The sequence below is a fragment of the Echinops telfairi genome, unplaced genomic scaffold (genome assembly GCF_000313985.2).
Source record: "Echinops telfairi isolate 266 unplaced genomic scaffold, ASM31398v2 ScPeMD7_31;HRSCAF=116, whole genome shotgun sequence".
Classification (NCBI taxonomy): Eukaryota; Metazoa; Chordata; class Mammalia; order Afrosoricida; family Tenrecidae; genus Echinops; species Echinops telfairi.
The window spans coordinates 51666244-51681546 of NW_022103928.1; the positions used below are offsets into that span (position 1 = coordinate 51666244).

Below are 15303 nucleotides of genomic sequence, written 5' to 3' on the forward strand. Positions count from 1 at the left end.
GAGTCTTGTTTTGGTTTTCAAGCACAGCCACACGGTTTTCAAGACATTTGACATATTCCTTCTTCTTCCTGCGACACTCCCGGGCAGCTTCCCTGGAAGCAACACAAGGCAAATGACTACAGGAACAGCTGCCTGCACAGCTCAGAGCGGCTCGGTGCACCTTGGCCGCCCACCAAACACAGCAGCCGACCAGCTGATCTGTCGTCCGTGAGGCTCGTGCACCGCCGTTCGACAAACGGAACAAGGCACGTGCCTTCTTGTCCCACAACAGCCGCCACGGGAGACGCGCACCATCAGCTTGCTCAGCATGCAGCGTGGAGAGGGTTTCCTGAGGACACCTGTTCCTAGCAAAGGCCAGATCAGGGGATTGTTTTCAGTGATCCAAAACCGTAGGGCCACATCCCCGAGTGGAATGGCTACAAAAACACATGCAGATCCCCCCAACTTGTCTTAAGTGTCTTTGTCTACCCATATACCTCATTACAACGAGTTCACTGTTCTTTGATGAAAAGACAATTAGAAGACTGGAGTCCCCAGTAGGCTTACATGTCAATATTGGGGCTCTGTGCTTTTCAGAAGAAATCTCAGCACAACAAGTAGGCTCAATCATGACTACCAGAAACAAGTTTACTTACTAGCTAGAAAACACAGCAGGTGTGAGTATAACGAGCAATGACAATGCTCACAAGACAACATGAAATGGCCGTTGGTTCGGAATTGAAGAAGAGAAAAGGCAGCTGGGGCAGGCACACACTCAACACAACACAACACAACACAACACTGCAGGAATGCGTGAGCACCACGAATGGAATGCTGAAAAGGAAGTTAGTGAGTAACTCAAAAGTGTATTTCAAGTTTGTTCTCTTAATCACATGCCTTTAATACCCAACACATGGATGGTTAGAGCCCTGGAAGCCTGCCCAGAATGAAGACCAGACCAGCAGCCAACAGCCCAACACAAACAAAGGGATGAGTCGAGTTAGTAACTTTCTAGCATAACCGGCCCTTAAAACAATGACTAGAGCCAACATTTCCTCTTGCTGTGTTGTTGGTGGGGAGGTGAGGTGGCAAATACCTCATGGAACTCCTCTATGGATTATATCTTCTGCCAACAGCTTTCTTTTGAAGTATTCAATTTGAAAATAACCTGTGTGAGTGCACTGGTACCCGTTGCCTGATAAAATCCATCCCAAAAAAACCCACAGGGAGACATCTTATAATTCAACTTTACACTTTCCTAGAGATAGTACTGAGTATCTACAAGTTCGCTGATTAGCACTGCTATATTCCCGATCCAGGTGTGATACAGACAACAGATCTGGCCAACTCTCTTCTTGTTCGGGTCCGAGACTCCCATGACTGCCTATCTGTGTTTTCTCCGTGGGCAGCAGGAGTCGGCCAAAAAGAGGGCCTGAAATCCCAACGAGCTGCAGGAAAACGTCAGCCCCTACACTTCCAGGCCAAGAAAAATTAATCGATTCCCCTCCCACCCCACCCCCAGACTTTTCAACTGGTTAGCAAAATAGATTTCAAAAAGGCCTGTGTGGGGTGAGGGGGGTGGGGGTGGGGGTGGGGGTGGGGGGAAGGGGGCGGAAATGTGAACTTGACTGCTGAGTCTAATAAAATACTGATTAATCCACATATGCACAGGGAGAAAAGTTACAAATGCGCCCCATTGATAATTTACCAGTTTGGGAAGAAAATATATTTTCTACAAAGGGACGCAAATTCACTTGTGAATATCAAGGTTTTCATTATTAATCATTAAAGTAACATCTAGATCAAAAAAAATAAAAATAAAAAATAAAAAGTAACATCTAGATCCAGAAGGAAAACAGTCATCTCACAAAGCAAGTTACCATGAAATGAAATTTTAAGTATTGAATGACACTGTGGTGGTGGTGATGTTACATTTTTTAAGGCTGTATTAACCCAGCTGTTAGTTGTAAATACCCGTCGTTCTTATTTTACATATTGGTGTGTGCACACATATGTGTTACTGGGGTCAAAATGTTGTCAGGACAAAGACTGAAATGAAAATGCCACTGATGGTGCATTCCTAAATACTGTTCAGCTGTGGAGAACAGCTGCTGCTTCTAAGAATAGTTAGCTGTTTTCAGGCCTAGCGTTTGTCTGGATAGATCCTCAGCCTGGAAAGCAAGCACTGGGCAGAGAGGAAACATTGAGAAGGCTGTAATGAGATAAAGACGGCCATTGGATTGCTAGGAAGACAATCAGTTATCTCCTGTAAAGGAAAAACAATGACTGAAAAGAGGAGGAAGTGCCCCGGGCTCTCTGCATTCCTAAGTAAAACCCAGGCACTTGCCTGCTTGGGCATCTGCAGCTGCCTGGGAGGTCTGCTCTGCCGTGACCTTAGGGTCAGGGACAAGCAGTAGGTTCTGGAACAAAGACTATTGGGTGGCATCTCCTATCTCTGTCCAGTGTGGGCTCTGTTAAGCAACTTATTCCTTAAACTCGCTAACCCTCGGTTCCTCACCTGTGGGCAACATGCGACTAATAATGGGGCCTGGTGAGGGCTAAAGGAACAGTAGAAAGAAAAAACTCCTTCGACTTGGACGTGGCAATGGCTCAACTGATACCCATCTACAACCTACTTTTTCTCTTGTCTTGCTCTGAAAAATGTAGTGGGCAGGTAAAGCCCAAACCCTCTTCAGGATCCAACGACTCAAAGCCTAGTTCTAGCCAATGAAATGTCAGAGAAACACGCTGAGTGGATCCTCGTGGAAAGGTTGTATGAGGGGCCAGACTCCACCACTGGCAACTCTGAGATGGAGTCCTTTCTTCCTGCCCGATGCACTGTCTGGAGAGATGGCCGCCGTGTGGCAATGATAGAAATGAATGGCACAGTGCTCGAGGACACTACTGAGACCCTGTGCCCATCTACTGTGGCCAAAACAAACAAACAAACAAACTGCTTACAAGGGTAAGCCTGTACTTTCCAGGTTTCTGGTTCTTTGTAGTGCAAACAAAATTACTATTCATAAAGCTTGGGGTTCTTCATTACTTTTTTAAAACCCTAATATCTTACCATAGATTTTCTCTCTCATGATGGTCCCGCACACACACGTGAGGGCAGCTGTGTGGAGAGGAGAAAGAAGAGGCATCTCACAACAGCACCTCTCCCTTGTCCTACGGGGCGCTATGAACCGGAATTGACTTGATGCCAGTGAGTTTGTGGGTTTGGTGGCTGGGTGGCAAGTTTACAGGCACCCACTGCCTGATCATTTATTTCATTTTGACAAATGAAATAACAAAATGAAATGACAGAATTTTGATATCTAAAAATAAAAGCAGAGAACAGTAATAGAAAGGAAGTAAGAAGGTTAAAGTTTTTCTTTCTTATTTTCTGTTGGAAAAGCAGTCTTCAATAAACAATTTCAGTTTGTATTACTGTCAGATTTTATGCGTCTCAACTGAATCTGACCATGTACATTCCAACAACCAGGGGCGATTCCAGCCATCGCCTGGGATCGCAGAAAGTATTCCTGTGCCACCATGGTATCAAGGTGTGCAGAACACAACTAGGATGTGGTGTGAGGCGCCCCTCCCCCCCCTTTCCTCATCCAGCCCTTCAGGATTTCTGAGTACACCACAGAGACTGACAAGTCTAACTCCAGCATGACTCGATAAACAGAGCAACCGCTGATAAAAACGTGTAGTCTTACTGATCCTACTTTGCTCGTTTGCTGAGTGTGAAAGCCCACCAAGTGATGTGTGATCTGATACGCTTGGATGCCAGAATCAACTTCAGACTTCCTCTTAGGGAGGGGGAAAAATGAGGAGCGGATATTTAGGGCTCAAGTAGAAGGCAAATGTTTGATGATGGCAACAAATGTACACATGTGCTTGACACAATGGATGGATGTATGGATTGTGATAAGAATTGTACAAGCCCCAATAAAATGATAATAAAAAAAGACTTCCTCTTATTACATTTTGACTTTTGAAAAATAACTGGTAAACGGAATATAGCTACCATATATACTTGTGTATAAGCTGGGTTTTCCAGCATATTTTTAATGTAATTTTTGTGGTAAAATTAGGTGCCTCGGTGGATATTCGGGTTGGCTTATACTCGAGCATATACGGTACTTCTGGTTCACACTCAAGGTACAGAAGACAGTGACGAAGCAGACATTCGTTTCTGAATGTTGGGCGCTCAGAAGCCATCATGTCTAGATTCACTAGGTTGCTAACTAACAACACCTAGCAAATAGCTGCCACTGGGTGAAATTATTTAATCTTTGGATATAAGTGTGGCAAGACTGCTGATAAACTCAGACCAATTCTGTGCATCTTGAAAATAAGATTAATTTGCACTATTCCCCCGAATAAAAATTAAATCCCAAAATAATATGCAAGTTAGATTTTTTTCAAAAAGGAATTTTGACAAATCTATAGAGACTGTAACTGAATTTCATGGGAGTGTGGCAAGGGAGGTTTGGGGAAGATGGGGAGCTAATAATACTGAGTATAAGAAAGAAGAAAAATGTCCTAAAATTGATTGTGGTGATGACTGTATAACTCTTCTTAATATGATTGAAATACCAGATTGTGTGAGAAGTGAATTATATGCCAATAAAACTGCTAAGAAATAAAAACAAAAAAAGGATTTTGAAAAATATGCTGCTTTAAAAAAATAATGTAATAGAGAACACAAGAGAGTGAAAGAAAAGGGGAGAGAACAGACTGGACATTATGCTCACATATACATATATAGTTATTAGTCGTTATCTCTAGGTGAGAGCCTGGACTATGAATAATTTAACTTTAATTTTTCATATTTGCATTTTTACTGACGTATTAAGAATACACAGTTCAGTAAAACAGAGGGGGGGGTGTTACAGAATAGATACAGGGTTCAAGAGTTAGAAAGAAGTATTTAACTCACATGCAAATTTATTTTGTGCACAAAGAACTAAAAAATTTTAATGTATCACCTCTATCATATACCACCTTTATCATGTATTTGATACATGCCATAAAATAAGTATCAAATACAAAGTACATCTCTATTTGTAATAAAGTCCTTTCATCATCATTTAAAAAAAAACCCAGTGTAGCTATTGGACATTACCCCCTGTAGCACTATGGGAATGCACTCCTGATGAAAGAAGGCACTCCGTGTCTGAGAACTTTACGTAGAAACCAAACTAGTTACCATCCCATGCAGGGCACACACCCATGTAAAGAAGTTACGTAACACTTGCCTTCACAGAAATAGCTTGGGAAAAGCCCAATACTGGTGGAGCCCCGCAGCAGTGAAGTATGTGTCCCACACGCGGTTGCCTGGTGCTAGTGGGGAAGCTCACCTGTTTTTCATTAGCCTCAGCTCTCGTTTGCGTGTCGCTTCTTCTGCTAGCTGCTGGGGACTGTGCAAACTCCCTGGCGAGGCAGCCATCACTACTCCCTGTGGCAAAGTGGTAGTCGGAGCTCGGAGCTGGTAAGTTGGCATGTCACCGGTGGCAGCTGTAATGAAGTAAAATATTACAAGCGTATGTCAGTAATTCACAATATGGCATTTTAAGTCAGGTTGACCTGGAAATCACATACTTCTCTTTACATGTCATAAAACAGTGGTCTTGTTCGTGCATTTTAGATGACTGTGCTGCGGCATTACAGGCATCTCGGGGATGGAAGAAAGAGCCTCTTCGGCATTGGGAACAATGGCAGTTGGTGTGCTCTCGTCATTTAAAGTAGAAGTGTCCTAATGCGTGGTGGCTAAGGTAGAGCGACGGCTTTTCAATTCAAAGTTCATGGAGCATAAAATCTGTGGCGTGCTGATGAATGTGTAGTCACCTGCTCTCGGGGAAGAAAAGACCGTGGGGGTCACGTTTGCCCCTTTGCCATGGCCAACTGCAAGCTGCTCGCATGGTGTCGCTTACTGTGGAGGTGGGAAGAAACGTGCAGGCAACAGGAGCTGCGCAGAGACAGCAGATGTGAACAACCCCGAGAGCACATTTGACATCATGGGAACTGATGAATTCTGTGTATTTAATAACTGGGTTTTTAATGTCACTTGTTTTAAAAGACCTATTTAATAATGGCTGCTTTAACAAACAACTCACAGAGATTCTGAAAGCTTAACTACTGGCAAGTCGGTGGGAGCTGGTTATAACCCACCACAGAAGAATGTGTGAGGAAGCAGAACGTTGCCATTCCTGGAATATTCCAGTTAAAGAGGTTTCCTGTCGCCTCAATCAGACCTGCACGACATTTAAGTGGAACTGCTCAAGTGCAAACCCATTACCAGAAAATGGCCAAGGCACTGGGAGGAAATCTAGCTCACTGGATTTTCAGTACAAAACAAAAATTAAACACCAACATTCAAGTTAAAGCTGTTTTCTCTAAGGAAAGATCATTTCTGTTTTCCTTAGGTTTCTTGAGTTAATAATACATTTCTAAGTGTTCACTTTTTAAAAAGCATTCTAATTTTAGTATAAAGCATACAGCTAAGGGACACTGAATATTTACTTAGTATTCAGGTTGAATACTAACTGTAAGTCCTTCAGATTTCCCAAATTATTATCAAAATTTGTCAACCTACTGCAAAAAACATAGCTCCCTGGAAGAGACAGATGGATATGAGTAATGAAACATGTTTCTACCGCCAGCGCTTCAACGGTGAGAATGTGTGGTCCACCGTGAATTTGGCACTCTGGTGAAGGAGATACAAATGCACGCTCTCCCAAAGCTAAACGCAAGGACACCGAAGAGAAAAAACAAAACAAAACGAACCTCACTGCCACGGAGTCGATGCCGACTCCTATCGAGCCTACGGGTCAGGGCAGACTTTCCAAGACTCTAACTGTTTACAGGGCTAGAAAGCCTCATCTTCCTCGCTCGGAGAAGCTGGTGGTTTCAAACTGCCGACCTGCAGACCACAGCCCAACATGTAACCACGATGCCACCAAGGCTCTAAATGCAAGGAAAGGGTAGATTTATATAAACAGAGGCAACTCAACAGTATTCAATTTGGTCTGAACCAAACGCCAATCCAAATAAGAAATACAGCATTGCTCCATTTCACTGAAATATGTTTTACCAAAATGGGAGCCAAATTTTCACCTCTATCATTAAAAACAGTCAAATGCCACCCCCACCCCCCTTAGGTTAAAACAAAAACGAACAGATCCAAAGGCTTTGGGGTCTATGCCAGTCACGTTTTCCCCAAAGGCTCGAAACTGAACGAAGACCCGAGACACTACAGATCATCTCCAGCTGTGTCCTCACAAGGTGACACCTCCTCTCGCTTCTTTCGATGATGTTTAGACAGGGGTGTCCATCGTAGCTGTGGTAGAGAGAGTGGTCACCAGCAAAGTCTCTGCTGATGGACCTGGACAGAGTCCAAGGCGGCTTTGATGACAACTACCAAAGCTGGCGACACAGATGTCTCATTCTCAGCCATAGTCTTGAAGTCAGGAAGGCCACTAGAAACCGTTTGTTTTCAAGTCTCCCAACGCTGTCATCCTGCTGCTGGAAACTGAGGGGTGCACAGTGCCCTGGGGTTCCCCTGCTTCTTGCCCCCCCCCCCCACCCAGCAAAGGAAGTTACGTGGTGGGAGAGGCTGAAACGACAGAGCAGCTGGGAGCTCCGTGGCGTTCTAAAACTGGAACCACAGTCACACACGAGAATGGGCCATGTCACATGTGTTGACATTTGCCGGCAGCACGGATGCAGACCTTGGTCTCGGCTATTCTTTCCGTTCACAACACGCCTTACAGAGACGTGCCCTAAAATTAACAGGGAGGTGCGGAGAGGCATGAGAGGCTTCTCCCTACTTCTGCATTCACTTGCTATTTTCTGGAGTGTGAAGTCAGAGCGGGATGACTGCATGATCTACAGGAACCCTGCGTATCCACTGGGGGAGGGGGCGAGGGGGAGGGCCTGTGAGACGACTTCCCAGATGGGGAATAGCGTGCACTCACTGGGCTTATGTTTACTAGCAGTGGTTCTGAGTCTCTGTTCCCTGCCTCCAAAAACCAGAAGCACCCTCAAGGGCCAAATCTGCTGCCATGTAGGATAATAAAAAGAATGTGCAAGCCTTCACCTAATTCACAATGCGTTAAAAAATATTTTAATGTAATTAATTAATATAAAAATTTTAATGAAAAACGTAAGAAAAGAATGTGCCACGACCATTCTGAAATAAACATTCTTAAACTATTTTGAACAATGGCTCAGAAAAAAATCACTTAAAAGTCATCATTGGGAAGGGGGTGATACATTTGAATGTTCTTAGCTAAGAAATTGAGTGATATTACTATTTTCACATATAGCATATATTCCATTTCTTTCAACCAAAATCAGAGATTATCATTCATTAGCTCAAGCCTTAATATGAATGTAAATTTCCTTTTTTTAAATGTAAACTTCTGAGATACCCCCAAAATCTATATGATGTATACTTCTCATAGTATGGATATAAATTTCTGTAACAGCCCTAAAATCTACATGACATAGGCATTGAATAATTATCAACTGATAAATTCCATCTATTTAATAAAGTTCATTTATTCATATGCATTAATAAACTTCATTAAAATATATAAATATATGGGCAAAGAGAAACTTTTGTTTTGAGGAAATCCAAATGGCAAATGGTTTTACTTTTTTTAAAGTAAATTATAAAAGGGTCTGAATTAATGTGTCTCTGGTATTATAAATGGAGTGGCGATGTAAAGTAGATCAGATGTCTATGGATCTCAGTTGAATAACCATCTTGCATTCTTTGATAGCCTTGTTTTTTCCTGTATTCTCATTAAGGCCAACTCTATGTCTAGCTAACCAATAAAAGTGTCCGTGTCTCATTTTGTTGTCTGGACTCTCACTGTGTAAACCCTCTTTAAGAATAAATGGGTCAAAAAAAAGAATAAATGGGTCATCCAAGGGGCTTAACAATGCTGACTGAAGCAAAAGAGTAAGGGAAAATACATGTATACACTCAGGTAAGGGAATCTTTGGTCAGCCGGGAGTAGTGGTGTTTTTAACCTTGGTATCCTCTAGCACCCTGCATTGTATGGACTTGGCACACAATGGGTACTTGATGAGTTTGTGTGTACACCGCCAGGTAAATTTTGGAATTGCTAGGCATATGCTTAAATCCACGGTCATTTGGAATGCTGAGATGAGCAAAATAAGCAGTCCTTCTTCTAGATATATCATCATCGCTACATCCTAAGGTCAGTGAAACATGGTAAGCCCTCCAAGATATTATATGTTTATTCAAACGGACCTTTCTGGATCAATCTCCCTTTGGATTGGAGCTATCTAATCTGGCACTGGAGAAGCAGTGGAATTCTAATGATAATGGTTTAAACTCTTAAGTCCTAATATTAAAATATACATACATACATATTTTAGATTTAGCTTCCAATACTTTGTGGGGAAAGAAAATTCCTGGAACTCTTGATCCGGGTCATTACTTCATACCTCTCTTTGCCCAGCTTTACACACGGTACAGCAGAAAAGGCATGGGGTTTGGAGTTTGGGTTCTAGTCCAGCTCTGTCACTTACCAGCCATGTGACTTGGGGCAAGTTCAGTTTCCTCATCTGTAAAATGGGGATACATTATCTCATTGAATACTCACAATAAACCCTGCAATGTATGTCAAAGTGTCTAGCACAGTGCCTGGCATATGGTAGGCATTCAGCACATGTTAGTTCCCTTCCTCTTCCCTTCCTTAAGTTCTGAAAGACAACGTTCCATATTATGCTTATACTGTATATTAGTTAAAAAGCTTATAACATCCATAAATATATATTTCCCCTGGAATTTCCCTTCTAACAAACATGGGAAATAGAATGAAGTACAGGGCTCTTACTACTTATTCTGTTCAAAATACGCCTATGAAGAAATGTTTAAAGTCTATACTCCTCTATTGTTATATCCCTTTAGAGTGATAGTCATTAGAAAAGATAAAATATCCTTTTCCATGTATATAATCATTTAAAACAGAATCTTGAAAGTGGGGAAATCACAAGTGACCAAAGAATACATGCTTGTCAGGCTGGTAATAAGAAAACAAAAAAACCCAAAAACCCCATAAGTCAAAAAGGAGAATGCAAATGAAGAAATAAGAAACCCAGCAGAATTCTAGCTTCAGCATTTCCAAAGGGAAGCAACTTATCATCCAATGGTGAGGTCATCTGCTTGTTTGGTTATTTACTGAGAGCTCTGTAAGTACTGAATAGAAACATTTTCACAGACGAGCTTTTCTCTCATGACATTTCACATTGTGCCACAAACCCTAAGTACACCTTAGGGTTAGCTAAGCAATGGAGGAAGTCACACCGGTAAGCAAGGACGGCTCTACCGAGGTACAGGAATAAAAGGTACTGGCTCCATTTTTGGCTTGGGTTCTCTCCCTCCCTCCCTCCTACTATCCCGGTGCCCTAAGACCCCAGTCAGGCTTGTCCCTGCCAGGTGTCCCTTAGTGCCAAAAGGTCCCTTCTCCATTTCCTCCAGGGAAATGAAATCCTATATAAAAATAACTATTTAAGCACTGCCTGTAAGCACTGGTATTTTTCAAATTTGTTACGATTACTGAATCAAATAGACTGCATATAATTAATTGGTTGAATATTTCAAAGGTACAACCTGCTTGACTTAAGTGCACATCGTAGTCAAAAGTTATATCTAAGAGATGAGGAGTTGGGAATATTGAAATTCAATTCATTAATTGATCGTTCAGTGAATAGTCAGATGCGCTATTATCCCCAGGGAGTGCTTTTTTTTCATAGAAAAAAGTGACACTAACTTTATGTCTTGTATCAACAGTGTGTTAACGTGCTACTGTAACCCATGAGACATTAGCATTAACTTACCAATACCACGTGAAGTTTGAGAAGTATTCTGATATGGTGTGAACAGAACGAGACAAGGAATCTGAAGATTCAAAGTGGCCCCCCAATCGCTGGCTTTCTACCACAATAATTGCTCTGGAGTTCGAAGTAAAATGAGCTCTGTAATGTTTGCCCTTGGCGTACCAATGAGAATATATTTAAGGTTTGTCATTTTAAAAAAAATAGTTAAATATGGTTTCCTCAGGCCTCCTTAGACATGTGGCCCTTTACTGCCTGCCTTTCTATCTGTGTCTTAGTGTCTCTTTGCGTTGGTTAACTTCTTTGATATCAAACACTTACCATCATTTGTATTTATGTTTATTTGAACATTACGTTTTTAAAAGTTTACATAAATGCAACATATTATCATGATTTTGCAGGGAAAGACATCAACAAAAACCAATACAACCAAGTCAAGTGAAACATTAATCCCAAATTACATTTCTTTTGAAATGTTTTCAAAAAACGAGGGGAGAATAGCACAGTGGCAATCTCAGTCCGCTCTCCATAGGACTTGGGGTTATTCTGACTTATAAGTGGGAGCTTTTAATTTCCAACATGAGTATAACAAGCTCTGCTAGTGATTTCAAGAAGCAATTGTAACCTGATCTGAAGCATTCATAGGAGAAATTTCTACACAAAAATAATTTCCAGCAGCTTCTTTTCATAAAGGTGATATAGATCCTTGTTACTGCGCACTAAAATATTCCCTAAGGTTCTGGGTTCCGAACATGAATGAGTTGGGATCTTTGTTTTTTTAGAAATCTGGGCTAAATGAAATGTATTAAGACTCAAAATCTAAGACACATAGTTACACTCTTAATATAATCAACCTATGAATAAAGCCAGGAACTATTTTTAGTAAAAGCTTACACTATACTCAACAGAATTCATAACACACTTCTGTAAACTATCAATGTTCACTCTTCATGTTACGCTGCATTCCATGAGCCCGTGATAGGTAAATGTATCGTTTTTGTTAAAGCTTAGTTTTGAACTAGAAAGGAAAGTATGAACATAGTGTATATTGTAAGGATGTGCATTATTTTTGAAACTTGCTTGTGCTGTTTGTGGCAGGAGGCTAAGAAAACTTAGAGGCACGGAGTCGATTCTGACTCTGAGCAATCCTATAGGACAGGTAGAAGTGTCCTGATGAGTTTCTGAGATGTCACTCTGTACCGGAAATAGATGGAAGTCTCATCTACTTGTGGTGGAGCGGTTGGTGCCTTTGAACCGCTGGCCTTGCAGTTAACAGTCCATTGCCTAATCCACGACGCCACCAGGGCCCGTCTAGGAGGAAAAGCACCCCAAAATGGAAATCTACATTTTATGGAGACACTTTTATTAAGCCTTAAATAAGACAGAGAAAAGGAACCATCTGGACAAGGAAGACCATCAGTCTGAGGGCCAGAATGGAGGCCAAAGAGCGCAGCTACTTAAAGAGGACATGGGTGCCAAAGGGCCTGGCACAGACTCGTGCTTGCCAGCAGATCAACACATCACAGTCCCAGGCAGGACTACATAAGACAGAAAGAGACCGTTTGTGACACAAAAGCTATTGCAGACTAGCAAAGTTTATACAGTTAGTTCTGAGACTCACTGGGCATCCTAGCCAGGCATATGACCCTGGTACCCCAATTTCTATCACAGTCAACCCAGGCAAGTTCCTGAGGAGTACACTGCCTCTTCCCAGCCAGGGGAGTCACAGCAAACACACTCAACCAGAGGGCCAAACTGTTCACATAGCCACCTGAATCTGTGTGGAGACTCAAAATGGAATTAGGACTCCCACTATAAGTCAGAGCCTTCTGCAAATGTATTGCTCAGAACTGTAGCTCTAATACCACACACACACACACACACACACACACACACACACGTCAACCATCACAGTCAGAGTTTGCAAGCCAATAACCTAGATCACATGTTCATTGGTCCCACAATGAGATTCCAAGACCAGGAACCATGATATCTTGAGGAAAGCCCCATTTATCCTGTGTTCTTTTGGCTTCTACACATACACACACACACAAATAAAAATTTGCCTTTTGTTTTCAAATAGCAGTGATTCTAATAAGTAGACTTTAAAAAGTTTGTTTCAACACTTAAAAAATTTTAAATTAGAAGGGACAAATCATATATAAGCATTTTTTATAGATTGCTGGGGTGGGGGTGATCTCCTAATTGATGATCTGTTCAGGCCATAAGCATACAATGGATTAAGAACTCCATTTATTTACCAGCAGTGGTAGTGTTTCTTAAATGCACATTTTTACCTCACTGCTGCGTCTGTAAACCTTCTAAGCGTTTTTCAATGATTTCACTTTTTGTTAATGATTCTCCCTCCGGCTTAGACAAGTCAAAGGTGCAAGTAGAAACCTACTACTAATTTGTAGAAAATAAGTGTGAACAGAAATGCCTTGTGGTTCTAAGAATCACAGGACTCGTAGTATTTTAGATTAAGTTTATCATCAGTTTGTAAGTTGAGAGCTGCTACATATCTATACCATCTCAGGAGCTTCACAAAATTTCTTTGGCGAGAACAAAAACAGCGGCTCCTAAAGACACTAACCGCCCCCCCCCCAAATAACAACAAACAAACAAAAACAAAGCCAATTCCGTTCAAACTTTGTAAAACTTCGCATTTGAATACTCAACTTTCACTACCAAGGAAGAAGACTTGGACCCATCAACTTTCACTGCCAAGTTAGTTAGAAGACTTCCGTCCACCCACTAACTAAAGAGCCTGAATTGTGCTTAAGCTATTCATATCGATGCATTCTCGAACTCGCCTATAAATTCAGTTGTGGCTTAGAACGAAGGCACTACTGCAGATAAAATGTTGCGGTCACATAAAGAATATTTAGCAACGAAGCCTTTCAAAATCCCTCGCTGGGGGAAAAAAAAATTACTACGTAAAGCAAACCGTAATGAGAGGCTCACTGATCACAAATTTCAATCCCACGGGCGGAGGGAACGATTGACAGGCAGCACTTCCCCGACTGAGCACCAGAGGGCGCGCGAACTCGCGAGTCCTCAGGTGACTGAAGTTCCGAGTCCGGGACCCTCCGCCACCGACGCAGAAGCCTTCCTGCCCGGGCACGTGGGGGGACCACCGCCTCATCTGGAGAGTCAACCCTACCTCCCTCGCCCTTGACCGTCCGCCTCACGCAGGCCTTGCAGGCTCAGGGGCGAGTCCCCCCATCAGCATCGACTTACCGCCAGCGGAATGTTAGCCAAGCGAGGCTTACAAGGCAAAGCGAGCCGGTGCGAGGAGCGGCCTCCCGCGGCAGCTGTCAGCGCGCGGGCCCCAACCGAAGGGACTGACCACATCGCAGCATGACTCGGGGCTGACGTCAACGTGCAGCTCCCTTGGAGTTTAACTTTTCCACTTCCCCGCTGAAACCCGATTCCAGGAAATGTGATGACGTCAGCGCTTTGCACTCAATTAGCGGAGGAACAGACCATTCTGAATCCGGGAGGGGCGAATCGAGCAGGCGCGCAGGACGCCCACGACCCCGCTGGCCCGCCCTCCCTCCTCGGTTAGGAGCCACCTTCGTACACGGCAATCCCAGCGGAAGCCTAGTTCTCCGGCTGTTTTCGATAGCCTGAGCAGTATGTATCCCTAACTTGTAACCGAGCTGAATTTGCAACAGGTTGCAGATGAAGTAACAGCTTATTTTGGTAGACTGCGGCGGGGGTGGGGGGTGTGGAGGGCAGGAGGGCAAGAGAGAGAACAAGAGAGACTGGAGACTGGAGACCTTAGCAGAGGGAACTGGAGGGAGAAATTAAAAGAAACTTCTCACTACGACTAGAAATGCAACTCTTGTAGAAACACCAGCCGCGATCACTATGTACCTTTCCTAAAACTTGAACAACGACAAAAGCTGCGGGGTCCGTGGAAGAGCCCCTCTTTCCGAGTCTCACCTGTTTCCTCCCCCGTTACAGCCATGGTGGGCTTCTGCATGCAGGAGTGCCTTGTTTCCCTTATCACGGTTCACCATAAAATGTTCCAAACGAGAAGGCATGTGCAGAATAAGTAGCAGGGCTGACATCACAATGACATCACTAGCCTATCACTGCCATCAATGTGCTCTGTCACAGAAGAGCTCACTGAAACCAAAGCCCTAAAAACATTCCTCTCATAATAAACCACCGTAATGCTCTCGTTTGTCACGTCCACATAGAAACCTGTGGAGCGCGACTCCGGCAAAAAAAGAAAAAGAAAGAAAAAATGTTTCATTAGCCTTCAGGGTGGCAGGGCTTTTTCCAATGGGGTGATTTTATTATTCCCGTGTCTATGGTTTCTAGGTAAACAGGGAAGGAAAAAAACTGGGCACGTTGCTCATAACTCAAAGGAAGACATTTAAATTTGAGGGATTAAAAAAAATTGACAGTCGCCACCAAAAGACATTAGTGTTTCATACACGTGTCTGT

General features: G+C 42.8%; 1 protein-coding gene across 1 annotated transcript; it reads right to left on the reverse strand.

The window, feature by feature from the left end:
• Nucleotides 1-4: 4 nt before the first annotated feature.
• On the reverse strand, nt 5-14881 carry LOC115869526 (cAMP-responsive element modulator-like; the record flags this gene model as incomplete). Its single annotated transcript, XM_045290156.1, has 3 exons — nt 14794-14881; nt 5334-5490; nt 5-92 (listed from the first exon to the last, which is right to left on the reverse strand). Coding segments are annotated over exons 1-3 (285 nt in total), but the record flags the coding sequence as incomplete, so codon positions are not given.
• Between the last annotated feature and the right edge of the window lie 422 nt (nt 14882-15303).